The 17,051-nt window shown below is 37.7% G+C and overlaps 2 protein-coding genes across 2 annotated transcripts; both read left to right on the top strand.

Moving 5' to 3' along the window:
* Positions 1-812: 812 nt before the first annotated feature.
* LOC116259106 (uncharacterized) lies at positions 813-4,695 on the top strand. The gene is made up of 6 exons (XM_031636750.2): positions 813-1,047; positions 1,660-1,812; positions 2,779-2,871; positions 3,629-3,754; positions 4,162-4,254; positions 4,422-4,695. The coding sequence occupies exons 1-6, from the start codon at positions 921-923 to the stop codon at positions 4,487-4,489; spliced, it is 660 nt and encodes a 219-aa protein (XP_031492610.1). The 5' UTR covers positions 813-920; the 3' UTR covers positions 4,490-4,695.
* A 2,126-nt stretch (positions 4,696-6,821) lies between these two features.
* On the top strand, positions 6,822-13,759 carry LOC116259116 (PITH domain-containing protein At3g04780). Its single transcript, XM_031636762.1, has 8 exons — positions 6,822-6,972; positions 7,055-7,141; positions 7,224-7,347; positions 8,961-9,009; positions 9,120-9,177; positions 9,338-9,384; positions 9,483-9,560; positions 13,387-13,759. The coding sequence occupies exons 1-8, from the start codon at positions 6,934-6,936 to the stop codon at positions 13,433-13,435; spliced, it is 531 nt and encodes a 176-aa protein (XP_031492622.1). The 5' UTR covers positions 6,822-6,933; the 3' UTR covers positions 13,436-13,759.
* Positions 13,760-17,051: the final 3,292 nt, after the last annotated feature.

The following is a 17,051-nucleotide window of genomic DNA, read 5'->3' as shown; positions in this document are numbered from 1 at the left end:
GGGAGGAGGCCCTGGACCTGGACGGGTAAGGTCCAGATCCAAACTCATGGGTATGGGTATGGTTCGTACTCCGTTTGAACTATTCAATGCATTTAATTTCGTTTTGGCGGAAAATCACGTGAAAGGGTAAAAAAGTCAAAGATCCGTCAGCGGCGGGGCTTTTAAAACGTTATCAAGTCTCCAACTCCATGCCTGAGCGGCTTCCGTGGTGCAACCCACCAGTCAACCGAAGTATGCCAATTTCGGCGCTTGACTTTTTAATGACAAAATCACCCCTACTGTGAACGTCGGTTTAGATCGCTAGAGCGTAAGATTTGCTTGAATAAAATCGAGGAACATAGCAAAGTCGAAGTAACAAAAAAAAGAAAGAACAAACTTACGATATTATCTGTTTATTTATTATTTTTTCTTTCATTTATACTAACTTGATAAACAACTTACGGATCAAACAGTTTTTACTTTGATACAATTCAAAAGATAAGTAATAAAATAAATATCTATATGTGTCTATGTACGCATATGTAAGGGATACGTTTAGAAATCTATAAAAATTAATATTAATCTTACTAACAGACATGGAGATATTATCAATATATTTTATGGAAAATCCTTATTGATTCATTTTCCTTTTGTTGTCAATCCACTTTATGATTGGAACTTATGCAATTGACTTAAAGGACATAATATTGTCATCCCAGACAAAGCGCAATCTAGCGTCAATAAAGTCGGCATATTTCACGAAATATTAACTAGAGATGCCACTGGCTTCCCCGCTATAAGATCTATCGTTCGTACGCGTCGATCTTGGAACCCCAGTGCTCCATCTCCCCACCAGTCCTCAATTAATTCTCCGCGGAGAGCAGGATTCCCGTCCTTCTTTTTAAGGAATCCTTCTCCTTCGTCTTCTTACTGGTGAGAGGATGGGGAAAGCAACAGCGATGCCGGCGACAGTGCTGGCCGGAATCTGTTTTCCGGCGTTCTTCATCCTTCTGTGCTGCGCCGCAGGAGCGCTAGGCGCCGAGTCGCCGATGTTTGCTCCTTTTATCGGTAATCTCTCCCTCTGCGCCTCTCGCTGTCTCTGTTCCTCTTCTTCTTCTTCTCTCGCTTGCTGATCATAATTTTCTGCCGGAGTTCGGTTTCCTTGTCCCGCTGTCCATCTACGAAGTGGACGGTGGCGATGTAGTCCCCGATGGTTCCATTTGCGTCCCATGTTTGGATCGTTATACTGCAAGTCAAACCGGACATCTTGGAGCTGTTTGCGGGGAAAAATGATTCTGCGGTTTATATGAAACAAGAAACACTACATGGTGATGTTAGATTTATTTAAAAAGTGAAAGATATTTGATCAACCATGTGAAATTGGAGTTATATATAGTTCTAATCAAAGGTATCTCTGTCTTCATGTTATTCCAATTCTAAATGAAACATGTTATTGAAATTTTAAATGAAAAGTTTGACATAAACGGCTGGGCTAATAGTTGGTAAAAGTGAAGTCGCTGGTTCGGTTCTTGATGGCGTCAACTCTTTACATAGCTCAAAGCAGGCGTGTAGATACTGATCGAGATCAAATTCGTTTTTCACGTCAAACACGAAGCAATATTTACTCTCCTGGATTTTTTTCTCATTTTTGTGTTGTTTTTTTTTCTTTTGTGGGGGCAGACAACGTGTGTAAAGCCGTGAGTTGTGGGAAGGGAACTTGTAAATCCTCCAGCAGTAACTTATTCATCCCATACGTCTGCGAGTGCGAAGATGGGTGGAAAAGGATGGTCAACACCACCGGCTTTGAGTTCATGCCCTGCATCATCCCTAACTGTAAGAAAAACTCCTCTCTCTCTCTCTCTCTCTCTCTCTCTCTCTATATATATATATATATATATATATATATATATATATAGTTTTTCTATGTGAAAAATTAAGCACAAGCAAGACTTTCTTAATTATGTTTCATTTTTCATATGAGATTAATTATTATTCAAATATTAAATACATTTGTTATTGAAAATATACTTAAATTACCATGTGGTATCTATGAATGTATGCATGCCATAGCATGGTAGGCAAAGGTGGTTTGTTTTCATGGATCATTTTCAACTGGATTTAGAGCAACAACCTAGGTCTAATTGGGCTGCTCCATATAATTGGATCCAATCCAATGTGTAACTGGACCCAGATCCAATATGTAAATTAAGGCTTCCACAGGTCTCTGCCCCTATTGTTAGGTAGGGTTTGTATCAATGTACACGAGAGTGCTGTTCATAAATCTTTTCAGATTTGGGCCCAAAATTGACATTTATTTCATTTTGCGGCTTTATTCCACACTTTCTGCCAACTGTTTAGCAGCAGAGATATACGTTTACCAGAATTTCTTTAATTCAGATGAGGGCGACTTGCCACCTGTTGTTCTCAGATGGTTACATAGCTTTCCACCGTCATAGATGGAATTGCCGTAACAAACAATGAATAGTACTCATAAAACCTGCACATAAATTTCTAAAATTTAAAATTGTCTCATGGAGATGAGAAAGTTGCAGGCTTCTCAGATATCTTAATCGGTAACCTTTTTTGGCGTCTTAATGTGTAAGAGGTCAGTGATTGAAATTTAGTAATTATTAAGTGTAGTGACGGTGGGCTTTCCAGAATGATTTTATCGTTCTGCAAGTTCTAGGTAATCCACGCGTTTCTTGTCTAAAGTTTCAGCATTATATACCCGCTTGACAAGTTTCTTTTCTTTGGCCTTTGTTTACTCAAGACTGATGAAACTTGTCTACATGATTTCAGGTACTGTGGACTATTCCTGTAATCAGCAGTCTCCACCTCCTCCTCCGGCAGTAGTACCGCAGTTCCAGCTTCCAAATTCTTCAATTTTTGACCGTAATTTTCTCTCTTTTTGTTGTTTTCTTCTAGTAAAATATGTATGAAACACATTCACATTGTTTATTTTATGGGGTGATGGTTGCTGTAACAATTTGAGCGTACGCATAAGCTTGATGTATAATGTGCATCGGCTAGTCATTCTCTATTAAAGCTATTACCTTCATTGTCAGCAAGATCTAGTACTATTAAATATAACCACTTAGTTCCTGTCTATGTTGCTATGCTCCTCAACATTATGGAGCAACTCATTGCAAAAGTGCAATTTTAGTGCTACCATCGTTTTGATAATATGTGTGAAAACTATCACCATGAAAAGCACTCATCTTCATGTTGACCAGTGCTGCAACCATCCCCAGGACGTCACTGGCATATATATGATACAAAATGATTTAGGCATGCATCCTAAGTGATTATGTACTCTTTCCTGCACTTGTTCATCGCACATCAACAAATACAATCTCATCAGCACCATCACCATCATCGTTATCATCATGAAGAAGAATTGCAGGAATCATTGACAGAGACAGAGCTTCTCACTTGATTCTATAATTTAGTTTTATTTTTAATTTAATTGGTAATCGTTCTTGAATCAAGGGGATTTATCCATAGATATTTTTATTTGAGTTGAGTTCATAATTGTTCGATATGTGTAATCTTCAATTACAGACATTGTCCTCAAAAGTGTTCCTTCAGATGCGTCTCATTACCAAACCAATGTATCAGCTGTTAACGAAGAATTTTTTGCTTCTTGCAGCATGCAAATTTGCTTACTGTGGAGAAGGAACATGCATGAAGAACTCAACATTTGGTTATACTTGCCAGTGCAAAGAAGGTGCTGCCAACCTTATGAAGTTGGACAGCCTTCCATGCATGACTAAATGTATGTATCCATCTCTGTTGATTATCTCTATGATGCTGTTTTGCTTCTGTACCTCTATAATATTTATGAATCCATTATGAAAAGTATGAACATATAGGCTTAATCAGTCCCTGCAGCACCATTCCCATATGATTGCAAAATTCCAGTAGCTGCTCTGGTGCCCTCTAATTGCTGAGATGCATTATGCAAGTCCAGCTATGGCGAAGCCATTTCTGCATACACTCTGCACACATGTCTATTTCACCGTGCCTCTGAAACAGTGCCCAAATTGTTATTCTTTCTAGGCGGCCAACTTACCTGAGATGAAATTTTGCTATCATAGACAAAACTTTAGTTTGTAACGATATGCAGTGCAAGGTCGTTCTTTCTTTATCCATTTGCTAATCTATTGGCTGCATTTTATGCAGGTAATCTTGGAGCTGACTGTTCAGGCACTGGAATTGCAATTGGTAAACAACCGCCATCATCTGAACCAGTCACCAGTCCAAATAGCAGCAAAGGTTAGTCATACACTAACATAGTGCCATACATTGTTCCCTGTATTTTCACCGCATATCCAGTCGATGAATATGTTATTTTCATTACAAGCTATCGATGTAAAATAGCATTCTTGGTCCATACCATTGGTGAAAGATGCTGACGGTTCATATTGTTGCAACTGATTTAGGCCTGTCAAGAAGCGTGAAGTGGTTCATTACATGCGCACTGGTTGGACTCATGGTTCCTGCTGTATGAAAGTGGTCATTATCACTCGTTCTTGTACAAAATTGTGTCACCATATTGTGAGAGATGGCTTTTGCTAGTGCCATTATCATGTCTTTAGTTTTTACAATTGAGTTTTTTTTACCATCTTGAACAGGCTTGCCGCACCACATAGAGAGCATCTGTATTCTGTTAGTTTGGTCGCATAAATGAGTTCATTTTTGGGTTCTTTTCGGAAACCTTCGACCTCTCTTTTCTTTTCCTTTTGTGTGTGTGTGTGTGTGTGTGTGTGTGTGTGTAGTATATTCTCCGGATACATCTGGTGCCCATCTCATTTCATAGACCAAATATGAAGCTAGAAGCCCTTTCGCTTTTTCAAACTTACGGAACAACAACCTCTAAAATAGCCCCTTGCAACAGCACATGGTTTCGCTTATTCACTGTGCACCGTAATCGCAAAGCTCACCACCATGACTCCCTTAGTTGTGTTTCACAAAGCTTGCATTCGATTGACTTCAAAAGTCCACAGCAACAAAAAATGAAAATAAAGTTCCAAGAAAAAAGATTGTCAAATAGGATCCACTTTGCCACCATTTAGAATCTAACTTGACCAAATTACTTCAACAAACATTACTTGTCTAAGAATATGTATCTCGACCATGACTTTGCTCAGGCTGATGTTACAGCAATGACTAGCCTTTAATAAATATGGCATAAATTTGTCTAGGATGTAAGGTTCTTCAATGCCCTGATTGATGGTTAAAAATTTCAGTTGCTCTAAGCAAAAGAATTGAAGGTACTTCCAGTTTAGATTCGTAGAAATCAGCCAACTTGAACTGTGAAAGTAGCCAACTTGATAAAGAGAGATCACAAAATCAGCGGTTGGATGTCGATTGCTAAACGATCAAAAAGCTACCCAGTATAATGCCCCAGAAGACTCAGCTTACTGCACTCTCATCTTCCCAAATGAATCAGAACCCCAGGGAACAGCAGAAGCAGAGAAACATTGACATGGCAGTAAAATGAGAAAAAGAGAAGATGGGCATTGACCAGAAGGGATTTCCAGAATGCTTTTCATGATTTAGCCTTGCAGGTTATTTATCCGGTTGAGATTGTTCAAAGGGGATGACTTCAAATGAAGGAACTGATGCTCAATCTGGGACCTGCAATTGAGAAGACTTTGAAGAGTACTTAATATTGCTATAAAAAAAAAAAATTAAAAGTCAAAAGAATGGGAAAGAACCAGGTCATATAGTCATATTACATAGTGTTCCCACTTTCTCCACAGCAATGTCAAATGTCATATGGGCCATTTGTTTCCTTTATAAAATATGATCATGGTGCTACTTTGACAAGACTGTAGCATACATGATATTCATTGCTAGCTGACTAAGAAAGGAACTGGGTGTCCATTCATTTCATCTCCATGTTCTTGCATTTCCATCAGTTTACCGACTACCAAGAGTTGTGTAAGAGAATGATCTGACCGTCGTCGATAGGTTCGTCTTCATTTACAGTCAAACGTAAATTGGTTGCTCAGCATCTTATGTGCTGTGCAATAGAAACTACACATATACTCATTATAGGGTTGTTAAAATAGCTTAATTGGCATTTCAAATTATAGTAAAAGCATTGAAGACTTTGATCGACACTCGATAGAATAAAGATAGTAATAGAGATCTAGGCATTTTAACTTCTTCTTCATAGGGTTATTGAGATTTACAGTTCTACATCGACTCCATTTCCATTCTCTAACCATTTAGATTGGAGTTTTCAAACATTTGTAGAGACTAAAGTTCACTTGCAAAGAATTTCGGTTTCGGTAGGTATGACAAATCTAATATCCAGACGTTGCATGCAACTGAAAACTGGTTTTCCACTGGCACAAACGAGCACTGCTGTCTCTTTTAGTGGATCGGCAAGACAATCCGGATTTCGAAGAAGTTTGTGTCCTTGCAATCCCATCCAGTATCTTCATGCTTAGAAATTTCATGATCCAATGCAATTTGCAAATGGACAATATAACGGAGAAGATACTCGAATAAAACTAAAAGTATCATTGATGCTAAAAACAACATATTTCTATTGAAATATTAATGCAACTGAATGTTTTGTAGGATTCCTGCATCAATAATTGTATTCTTATGTATGTTATACGCTCAAATTGTTTTAACAAAAATAAGTAAAAAAAAACTTTTCTGTTTTCCCCGTGAAAAAGAAGAAAAATTGGGAACGAGCTTAGTACCCGTTGTTCCGAACACCGGTGCAGTTTTCTTAGTCGGATCTGGATCTGGTACATAGAAATGGATTTAGGGACCATATCCGAGTAGCTTTGGCCAGTGAAAATTCGTGTAGGAGCAAGGGACTCGCAAATTTGCGTTTGGGGCAATAGAAAAGCACGTCACGTTTGTGGGCGGCAGAAAAGCGAGGGAAAAGATTCTCTCTCTCTCTCTGTGCTGCCTTCTCCCTCTCCCACCATGTCCGTCGAGGCCACCACTGCATCCCAAAAGAGCCAGGTGACTGTCTTCTTCTCCTCTTGTTTGCTACAAATCGCTCTCTCTTTCTCTCTCTCTGAAGTTTATTCTCTCATTTCTGTAGGTTGATTTGTTGGATTTCGTCGATTGGAGTGGCGTCGAATGCCTGAATCAGAATACCTCCCGCTCTCTAGTCAATGCCCTCAAACAAGTTCTCTCTCTCCCACTCTCTCTCTTATGGGGTGTTTCGCGTGTTTTGGTTATTTGTTTGTTTTCCCGATATCGGGTGGCAGGAATACAGGGAGGCTGATGAGTTATATCTGGAGAGCGACGCAGACGAGCAGCTTCTGATTTACATCCCCTTCAAACAAGTCATAAAATTGCATTCCATTGTTATCAAAGGGCCAGAAGAGGACGGTAGGGGATCTGAGTCTCCTTTTTGTTTAGCACGTTGTTTGTTGCCCAATTAGAATTATGTTCCCTTTCTGTACCATCTATATTGTGTTTTCCATTAATTACCTTTTGTTGTTTGGGTCAGTTTTTGCCCATTTGATAATGGGGATAGTGGTGGTCAGCAGATGGATTAATTGATTTTGTGATGCTCTTACGAAGACAGGATTCTCGAGTAGTTGTTCTCATCTTCCATGTTTAGAATATACTCGGGTTCCTTTAAATCACAGGATCTCTTTCTACCAGAGCTATGTCTTTTGAATGAGAAATGATTTTCAATCTCCTAGCATTTTCCCTTGCACCCTTGACTATTTCAGGGAATGTACTTTCTGATAACTGAAATCTGGTTTGGGTTCTCATCTACCAATTTAATTCTTGGTCTAATCGTAATAGCTTGGTGAAGTCGGTATGAATGTGGGAAAGACTGAGTGTTGTGTTTGTATTCTCCTACTTCATGAATATTTGACCCATAAGAATGCTGGGTGATCGATCATTGTCTTTTTCGTTCTATACTTTCGAACATTAGTTGCTCTATGGAGCCGTACCGGCCAGGAATGTGGGGTGTACCCGTATCGACTTATGTCTGGTAACTATTACCAGCTGCATGTAACTCTTTTGAAAGGGAATAGGACGTTTAAGAATGAATGCTTGGTTGCATTTAAGGATATTTAGAACATGGGTTAAAAATTTTGAAGCCCGTTTGATGTCAATCTTTTCCAAGCTCATCGTCAGTTTTCAAGTGTCTTATGTTTCTAAGAGCATAAATAACAAAGTCTCTGCTCTCTGGTTGAAGAGCACCACAGTAATCTTAAGTTTCAGAATTAAAAGCTTTGAGTAAGAAATTGCTGCTGGTTCAGTTGCTCCGATTATTCTGCTATTATCTTGCTTTTTTTGTTCAAAATTGTTCTTATGTGTTGTTATGGTGTGATCGATTTAAAAGGAACTTGTGCCAATACTATTACACCACTTTTCAGTTTGGGTACATCGCTGAATATTCGGATCTAGTGGTGAGAGTGTTGACATTTTCAAACACACCAATTGATGTTCCTAGTGACATTTCAAAGTTTTGATGGAGTCAGAGACAGATCTGATCTCCAGATAAAAAGATCTTCTGGATGTTGGGGAAATGATTAGCATATGGTGAAGCTGATAGCAGCTAGAAGAGCATAAAACATATGAACAGTTAAGGCAATAATTATGTCTGTGGTGTATCTGCGTTCACATGGATTATGCTTACATAGCTAGGTGGCAAAGCTACTAAGTCAATGCAACTTGATTTACTATTTTGCTAGATATTGTAACTAGAAGTCTTTGTGTTTCAGTTCTTGCATCAAATCCATGAAGTTGTCTTGCTGGTGCTTTTTGACTTTTTGTCTTTTTTTTTTATTCTTCACTTGTCATATCCTACGAGAGTTGTGATTAAAAATTTAACATGATGAAATATTGTTTATTCTCCATCAAAATCTAGCATATGGAACAGAAATTAGATAGATTTCAGTTGCTCTTTTCCTTTATACTTGTGTTAGAGTTTCAGGTGAATTATTTTGTTTTAAGACAGACCTTATGTTTTGGATGAACAGGTCCCAGAGTGGTAAAGCTCTTTGTAAACAAGGAAAACATGGGCTTCAGGTGAGTGGTGCTTCTTGACATGGTAATCAGGATACAGCTATATGACTATCGCATGTGATAGATTCCTACATTATTGGATGTGAATTGACAACATGTTCGATTTTCTGCAGCAATGTCAATGACTTTCCTGCCAGTGACTCAGCCATATTGTCGCCAGATAATCTTAAAGTAAGATGGCATGGAAGGCTTGGTATTATTTTAGTTTAACATAGAGACTTTCATCACTCACAAAATGGTGTCGAGTTATGAATGGAAGTATTTTTTTCATTATTGTGTTTTTTATAATCTTTATTTGTAGCCTTATTTCTTTTTGCATTTTCTTTTCCAGGGAAAACCTGTTACCTTAAAATATGTCAAGTTTCAGAATGTACGCAGGTAAGGATTATCTATGGCCAATGATAAAACATTTTGTTGGTGATTTTGTGGCGTTACTTGAATAGAAGTGATAGGCTAATTTAAATTGCGTGTTTCAGCTTGACGATTTTTGTCGAGAATAACCAGTCTGATGCAGACATCACCAAAATTCAAAAGCTTGTACTCATTGGGACAACGTGAGTTTTTTATGTTTTTCCTGCTTTTAGTTTGTAATGCTTCTTCTTGAACTCCTTCATAAATCTGGTCTATTTTTTGGTTGATGCGTATTACTTTTTTGGTCTTTTCTGGTTCCTTTTGTATTTTCAGTTCTTCTGTAATACTATTTTAAGTATTTGACCTCTAACACCTGTGACTGCACATCCTAATAAAAATTGCTTGGCAGAAAAGAAAAAAGACGGGTATGAAATGTACTGCTTCATTTTTGAGTTATCTTATTTCTTTTTTTTTCCTCAAGGACATCTTGTTGTGTCACGATTACATCCTATCAGATTATTTGATTATATACGTTTTCCTAGGCTCCACTTTGGAAGTTTTGGCCATCAGAGCTGTCATATTTGATCATGAATGTTTTCCTTTACTCCATTTTTAAGGGCAGTGAAGTTGTGGCCATTAAGCTATCATAGGTCCCATTCTGCTATTTGGTTGTGGCTGTTGTTGGCCTTTTCTTAGGCTTCATTGTAGTATGCATGGGCAAATAAAGAATACATAATTGTGATCTCTATCTCAGCTCAAGTTTAGTGTTGGCTGTTTGAAAAAATGAATTTTTTCTAGCCTGTAACCTTTCCAGGTTTCCCACAAGAAAGTTTATCCTTCCAGGTGTTTCTGCAGGTGTATGAATCTTTTTATTCTATGGATCCTGTTTTATAAGGAATAACTATGAGTTAGCTATTCTGTCTGAATACATGTACATGATGGAAATATAATCTGTTGCATATACTCATGTCTGGAGAGCCTAGTTGGCGTTTTGTCATGATTGAGTATGTTGATGCCTGGGGTGCTTGAAAGCCATGGATCCTAACGATATCTATTTATACATGCCTCAGAGCTAGGATCCAATCATCCAACTGTCCAAGGCTTCATCCAATTAAAGTATCTCAGTTTTGATTACATGGAATCCTCTTTATAAGCTAACTCTCCCTCAGACCTACTGACTTTTATTCTGGTTCCAGGGAAAAGGGGTGGGTCAAGGTTGGAAAGGAATCTCCATATTCTTAAGATCCCAAATCTGAGGGATGTACATACATTGTTTGATAACTGGATTAAAATTATGATGTTTTGATCATGTTATGATGTCTCTTCTGATATTTGATCATAATATGCTATTGTAAAAATAAGATGCTTGAAGGAATTGGAGATGGGAAATATGGCATAATGAGGGTTGGCATCTTGACACAATAGGAAAGAGGAGAAGAATAGATGCTTCAGATCAAGTTAGGGAGGGATGTTCTGCTTGTTGGAATGGATGCTTATTGACCTGGCAAGTTTCTGGTTCGTATTTGTGGAAAACCTCATCCATAAAGAGATGAGAGATCTTGGATTAGTTGGTTAGAAGAGTACTGTTTCTCTTTCATTTGTTTTTTTTCTTTCACTGGGTGATAATTTTTAATTTTTCTAGATAATCATAGACTTGATGTGGTAGTTTTTTCATGAATACATTTTTTTGTATAATTTTATGTTAGCCTGGAAAATGAATGATCCAGTTCCTGAATGTCTGCTGCCTCAGGCAAGATCAGTTCAAAGATTGATTCTACAGTGAAATGGTTTAATCATGTCTTTGATCACCTTGAAGATGGGACCAATTTAGCAGAAATTGTATAGCTTGCAAGGCTCAATGTTGAGGAGGTTGAGACTTGAGAGGCTGTCCAACTGATGTGACTGAAATCATGAGATGGGGCAAAATAATAGTTTTCAAATCTTTAGCTATGGATAGTTACCTAAATTTAGTAACTACTAGCATAGATGAAAAAAGGAATTCAACGTAATGAAGTGGGTCCTATGGACGTTGTTCTGCTTTTTTGGTTTTGCAACGCGTCGTGATGCAATATGCAATTAATGAATGTTTTGCTCCTTCACGAAGGTTGTGGATTCTTCACTGCACTGGCTCATCTTCCACTAGAAAGTGTTGGAGTTAAAGAGGCAGCAAATGCATATTATTAGGATTTGGATCTCTGTTGCAGAATATTTTTTATATTCTAAGTCACACAAAGGAGGAGTACCTGTATGGTACCGGTACGACACCGGTATCGGTACGGTTACGCCACTCGGTATGCCTAAGGTGCTGCATTGACCGTACCGGGTACAGTCAACGCACCGAAGGTCATTTTTGACCTTTTTTGGACACGGTCAACTTTGACTGAGTCCAAATGTGTCATTTTTTAATTTTAACGATTATTAGATTTTATCATTTAAAATCATTTTAACGTTAAAAAAACGAAAGTTCAAAACCCTTAAAACATGTTTTCATTTAAGGGTTTCTCTGTTCTCTTCTCACTGAGTGACGACAGCGGCGACCGGCGACGGCAGCCGGCGATCGGCGATGGCAGGAGGCGAACAGTCACAGTAATTTTTTGTTTATGTCCTTTTTCTTTTCATTTTCATCGGCTCCACCCCTGCCTTCGCCGCTGGCCACGACCGGCGACGGAAACAGCGACCTTGTGTCTGTTTTTTCTGTTCCCTTTGTTCCTCATTATGGTTTTAGTTTCTATTTTCTATTTTTGGTTCTAGTTTTTGTTTTTGTGTGTATTATCGATGTTTGGTTCCACCCCTAGGCTGGCGACGACCAGCGATGACAGACGTCTGTTTTTTCTGTTCCCTTTGTTCCTCATTATGGTTTTAGTTTCTATTTTCTATTGTCGATTATAGTTTTTGTTTTTGTGTCTATTATCGATGTTCTGTTCCAGCTTTGGAATTATTCAATGTGTTGATACTTGATAAATGTGTTTGGCAACCGGTTTGAGTTTCCTCTTGCAGATTTATCATCTCTGCGCCTTCCCTAGTTATTGGTGTGATATATCATTTCGTGAGAGGTTTCTTCTATTTGGAATGATCCATTTTTCTATTGGTTTTGTGTTGCGGCTCTTTTGCTAGGTGTGAATATGTTATCTTATTTGAAATTTTTTGACATATATACATGTGTGTGTACGGCCGTACCCCCGTACCCAAGTTTTTTAAAAATGGTCCGTACCAGCACCGGCACCCGTACCCGCACCCGTACTCGTACCTATGTGACATAGAATTATATTGGTATTTTAGGTAGTGTGAATATGAAAATATAAATATCTATGCTTGTTTAAATATTTAAATTTCAATATCAGAAGCCTAAATGGTAAACATGTCTCACAGCTTGCTAATTAAAACACAAAGCGGTGAAGGATAAAATGATATTCTGATGGGCCTAAATGGTAAAATTGTATACATAACTGATTTATACAGATGGGCGATGTCCATTGGTTAGGATGTGGTTTTATAAGTTTGATGTTTTAAAGCTACATTTATGCAGAATTGGAGCTATGAGTCAGATTGCTGGGATATCCATATCTACTGGTGTTCTCATGAATGTGGATGTGCTGCGTTATCCACTAGTAAAATAAAAGCATATTTAATTTCTTGAAGCTATTTGGATAAAATAAAAGCATATTTAATTTCTTGAAGCTATTTGGACTAGGACAGATCCTTGGGTTCTTGAAATTTCCTTTCATTGAGCTGTTATGAAATGATTTTTTTGGAAAAAATTTTACTAATTGGACCTCTTGAAATGTTTATGGTATATCATCATTCATTACAGATCCTAGGAAAAGAAATGTGGCCTGTATTTCTCTGTCAGATCTATTCACATGATCACTAAATATTCGTTGCTCACAATTCAGATTTAACAATGTGTTGCTTGATGAAAGTGGCCATCTTGTGTTTATTGAACTGATATTATTGACCACATGCTGTCTATTGGTCTTTTCGAGAATCATAGTTAAGCAACGTATAACTTTTGTTTACAATTTCTTTCAGGGTGGAGACAACTGACATGAAGGGGCTGAAGAAGATTGAAGAACATTGATTGCACAAAAGAATGCATTATACTCAAAGCCATACTACCGCAAAGTCAAATGTATTGTTTGTGATATGAAATTTCAGAAGGAAAAACGATCATATACTTTTGAAGGTTTGCTTTGTCAGCTGAGATGCAATACAAGTATATACATTTACTGGCATGGAATTGTCCTTCAAATTGATAGAAGTTTCCTTCTCGTTTGCTCGATGTATTCAAAACAATAAATGTACTTTATCCTCCTTTGTCCCATAAAAGACATGTTGACTTCTGTTGGAGGGGCATGGATGTGAAGATGCATTGACAGAATTTTTCTGAATTTTTGACAGAACACATTGGTGTTTTATTGATTAATCGTCAAAGGTGCGTGCATCTTTGAAAATTATATCATGCAAACCTGTGTTTTGTTGACTACTGGAAATTGCACGACGCTCCATATAGCAACTGTTAAGTTGGATGTCCTTAATATCTTCTTGTGTTTTGTCATTAGACAACTATGTTGGATTTGCTTCCTGCCGTTTACGATATGGATGGTATGGCACTTCTTCCAATTCCGTCGAACGATTGGATTTCCCCGGTGTCTGAATTCAGGTTCCGCTTGGGATTTTCTTGTGGAATCTGAGTACATGTTCATTTTCTAGATCAATCCTTCGTTGCATCTTCTGTTAAGAAAAAGGTTTTCACACAGAAATAAAAATTATGATATATATGAAAAGAGCTGCTCTGAAGTTTCAGTTTTGACGGCCATAATTGATGGGTTTTTGCCACCAGCTGCATGCGATAATTATTGTTTAGAGCTACGGAAATAGATCATTATCTGTTTAAAGCTATGGAACTAAAATAAGCATGTAAATGTCTTTTCTAGAGGTACTCTTGACGGGCAAGGAATGCTTGGAGATGCTTCAATTCCTTTGTATTTCTCCCTTTTTTCCTTTTTATTCCTTCTTTTCACTCCCTCGTTGGCGTGAGATGGGAAGCCGGAATCAGGGTATGGAATGTTTTAGTTTGTCGAAGTGAGATCCTGTCAGGGCCCTATATTTGTCCTGTGATGGTTTGTCATCAATATACTTTTCATGCCTATCAAAAGCATGTATATGTTGTATAAAACGCTAAAAGCATGTATATGTTGTATAAAACGCTAAAAGCATGTAAATGTTTTATAAAATATCAAAGAAAGGTGTTCGGTAACAGGAAGAATGCGTTCTTTATGTTAGGAGCGTGGTGTTCCAAAGAACCAGCATTTCTGTTACCAAATGCCGCCTGAACGACTTGGTTCTCTTCGACCATCAGATGGATTGATCTAGAACAGTGTTGTAAACTATCGGTATGTATGCCAATTCAGACCTTTTCTGTCATTGGCCGATGCTGGGCTGAATCAGACCATAAAAACCAACATTTTAATAAAATAAATGTCGATTCAAGTGTGTGCATTTGCAGATACAGTGTATTAATCAGCTTCTGGACACGAGTTGAAAAGCTATGAGATTCATGCAACATTAACGCAATGTTTCATGAATCTTTTCTTTCCCAATTTTTGAAACAGATTCATGAAATAGTAACAAACTATTCTCATTACCAAACAACCCTATATTATCTATCTATATTAACAATTTTTTTTCATCCATGATTCTTTGTGGCACATGATATACAGATGTTCATATCCAAGGGTCAGATTCAGTTAGATGTTCTCACGGATGGATGGCTGTGGATGGATGGCTGTGTAACCAGTTGAGAGCTCTACCTTGGGCTGTTAGGTGCACCAAGGTTGTATTGATCATCGTCACCTTTCGCTGGATCCAAATCGCCCTATACATGATCCGTATCACCTTTCGTGTGGTTCTTACCAGAATGCTAGGTGGATTTTCCCGTTATTTCTATATCTGGTAGATTAAGCACCCTTTGGTGCTAATCAGGCCCCATTTCAGCTTCCTTTGCAGGCTAAGCTGATTGGAACGCAAAACGAACCGACAAACAGTGTGATCCAAATCCAAATCCCAATCGGCATCGAATTGAATATGATGTTATAGGTCCGACACCTATTGCTTTGAACTAACAAAAAATAATAGTAAAAGAAACGAATCCGTTGCATGTAGTCTGGATATGTGGTGCAGATCGAAGAAAACATAGGTCTGAGATTGAATTTCGAAAGAAATCCAGAACTGAAGCCCACCAGGATGACTTTGAATCCATGTCTTTGGAGTCAATTTGGATCTTGACCCTAAGCCACCGGCAGTTCTTGAAACGCAGAAGGATTTTTCGAAGTTGAATAGAAGATTTGAAGGCTGAGAACTATTAAAAAGATAATTAAGAAGAGGTCAAAAAATATCCATTGTCTTGATAAGAATGTCGACTATCTGTTACCCTTGGTTCTCAGATCTGATCTGAAATCCAGGTTGCATGGAACCCACACTTTGACCGAAGGTATTGCTTCTGCGGCGTTGGCCATAATGGTCGTCACTTACGATCGTTGCCCATCGGTTGAAGTGCATATATATAATTCAATGCTGGAAAAGTCTTTCAAATTCATTCTAGAAGAGCGGATCCCTGAAAGAGATCCAAACAATACAGACCAGGAAAAAAGTTTCAGCTTAAGATTATGGAAAATTTTGAAAAATTCAAATGAAATCATAATTGCAATCCACTGAGATTTGGATCCATTTTATGTTTCGGAAGTTCAAATCTATAGGGATTTCATGCAAGATTTCCCCAAGGATAAAGTAACATCTTTTTTTTTAAAAGATAAATATATTTATTGAAAATCAAAGGCCTTATTTTCAAAACCATATTGGCCCAATATGATGGTTCTCATTTTCCACCACTTTTCTGAATTTCATTACTCGATGTATTTATTTTTTTCTAAGAATTATTATATATTTCTACATCGCTTTTCGAATCTTTTTCATTTTTTGATAAGTAATTGTATACTTCTAACGAAGGGAATTCTAAGGACGCGGTCTTTGAATATATGGCAACTAAGGCTCATTCGGAAAGGCTTCCGCGGCAGAAGCTTCCCTCTTCTCAACATTTATTTAATTCTTCAAGGTGGTCAACATGGACATGCTGATGCCGTCTCTTGTGTTTACCTTTATGCCATTCCCGTTACGGCAAATGACATTTCTAACTTTTTTCTTTGAAACCCCTTGCGAGAATAAAATATTCAGAATGCTGCCAGTAATATATAATCTTGGATCCTCAAAGGAAAGGGCAGATATTGTTAAAAATTTTCTTTTTGTGTGTGTGTTTGTGTTTTTTTTTTTTTTTTGCATGTTAGATTAAAGTTAAAGTGATCTCAAAGTATGACCTAAAGAAGGTTCATAATAGTCAGAGTAGAGGCTAGTAAGTAGTTAGTTTTTATTTGAGTTTCCAAGGCATCAAAGTGAATGAGACATCAATACACAAGTTTAAGCACCTTAGATGCAGTATCCCAACACATCAAAGGAGAACCTGTATCTTAATAGGATAAGAAATTGGGTGAAAACTTTATTTGTGAACACTAGAATTAAATAATCCTTCTACTCACTCAAGAAAGTTGTGTTATGTGTGGCAGTTTCTCTATATTTTTAGTGGTAACTTTTCCATCCTGGCTATTGACCAAAGCTAGAGGGTATAAAACAAAACACTTAAA

This window comes from Nymphaea colorata, chromosome 1, assembly GCF_008831285.2.
Source record: "Nymphaea colorata isolate Beijing-Zhang1983 chromosome 1, ASM883128v2, whole genome shotgun sequence".
Taxonomy (NCBI): domain Eukaryota; kingdom Viridiplantae; phylum Streptophyta; class Magnoliopsida; order Nymphaeales; family Nymphaeaceae; genus Nymphaea; species Nymphaea colorata.
Note: the sequence above shows the minus strand (reverse complement) of the source record. Positions and strands in the feature narration are given on the sequence as shown.

Excerpts from the sequence above, each read along its gene's own strand:
- LOC116259106 (XM_031636750.2), top strand. The coding sequence starts at position 921 with ATGGGGAAAGCAACAGCGATGCCGGCGACAGTGCTGGCCGGAATCTGT. Across the intron at positions 1,048-1,659 it reads GATGTTTGCTCCTTTTATCG|ACAACGTGTGTAAAGCCGTG; the intron begins GTAATCTCTCCC and ends TTGTGGGGGCAG. Across the intron at positions 4,255-4,421 it reads CAGTCCAAATAGCAGCAAAG|GCCTGTCAAGAAGCGTGAAG; the intron begins GTTAGTCATACA and ends CAACTGATTTAG.
- LOC116259116 (XM_031636762.1), top strand. The coding sequence starts at position 6,934 with ATGTCCGTCGAGGCCACCACTGCATCCCAAAAGAGCCAG. Across the intron at positions 7,348-8,960 it reads CAAAGGGCCAGAAGAGGACG|GTCCCAGAGTGGTAAAGCTC; the intron begins GTAGGGGATCTG and ends TTGGATGAACAG. Across the intron at positions 9,385-9,482 it reads AAGTTTCAGAATGTACGCAG|CTTGACGATTTTTGTCGAGA; the intron begins GTAAGGATTATC and ends TGCGTGTTTCAG.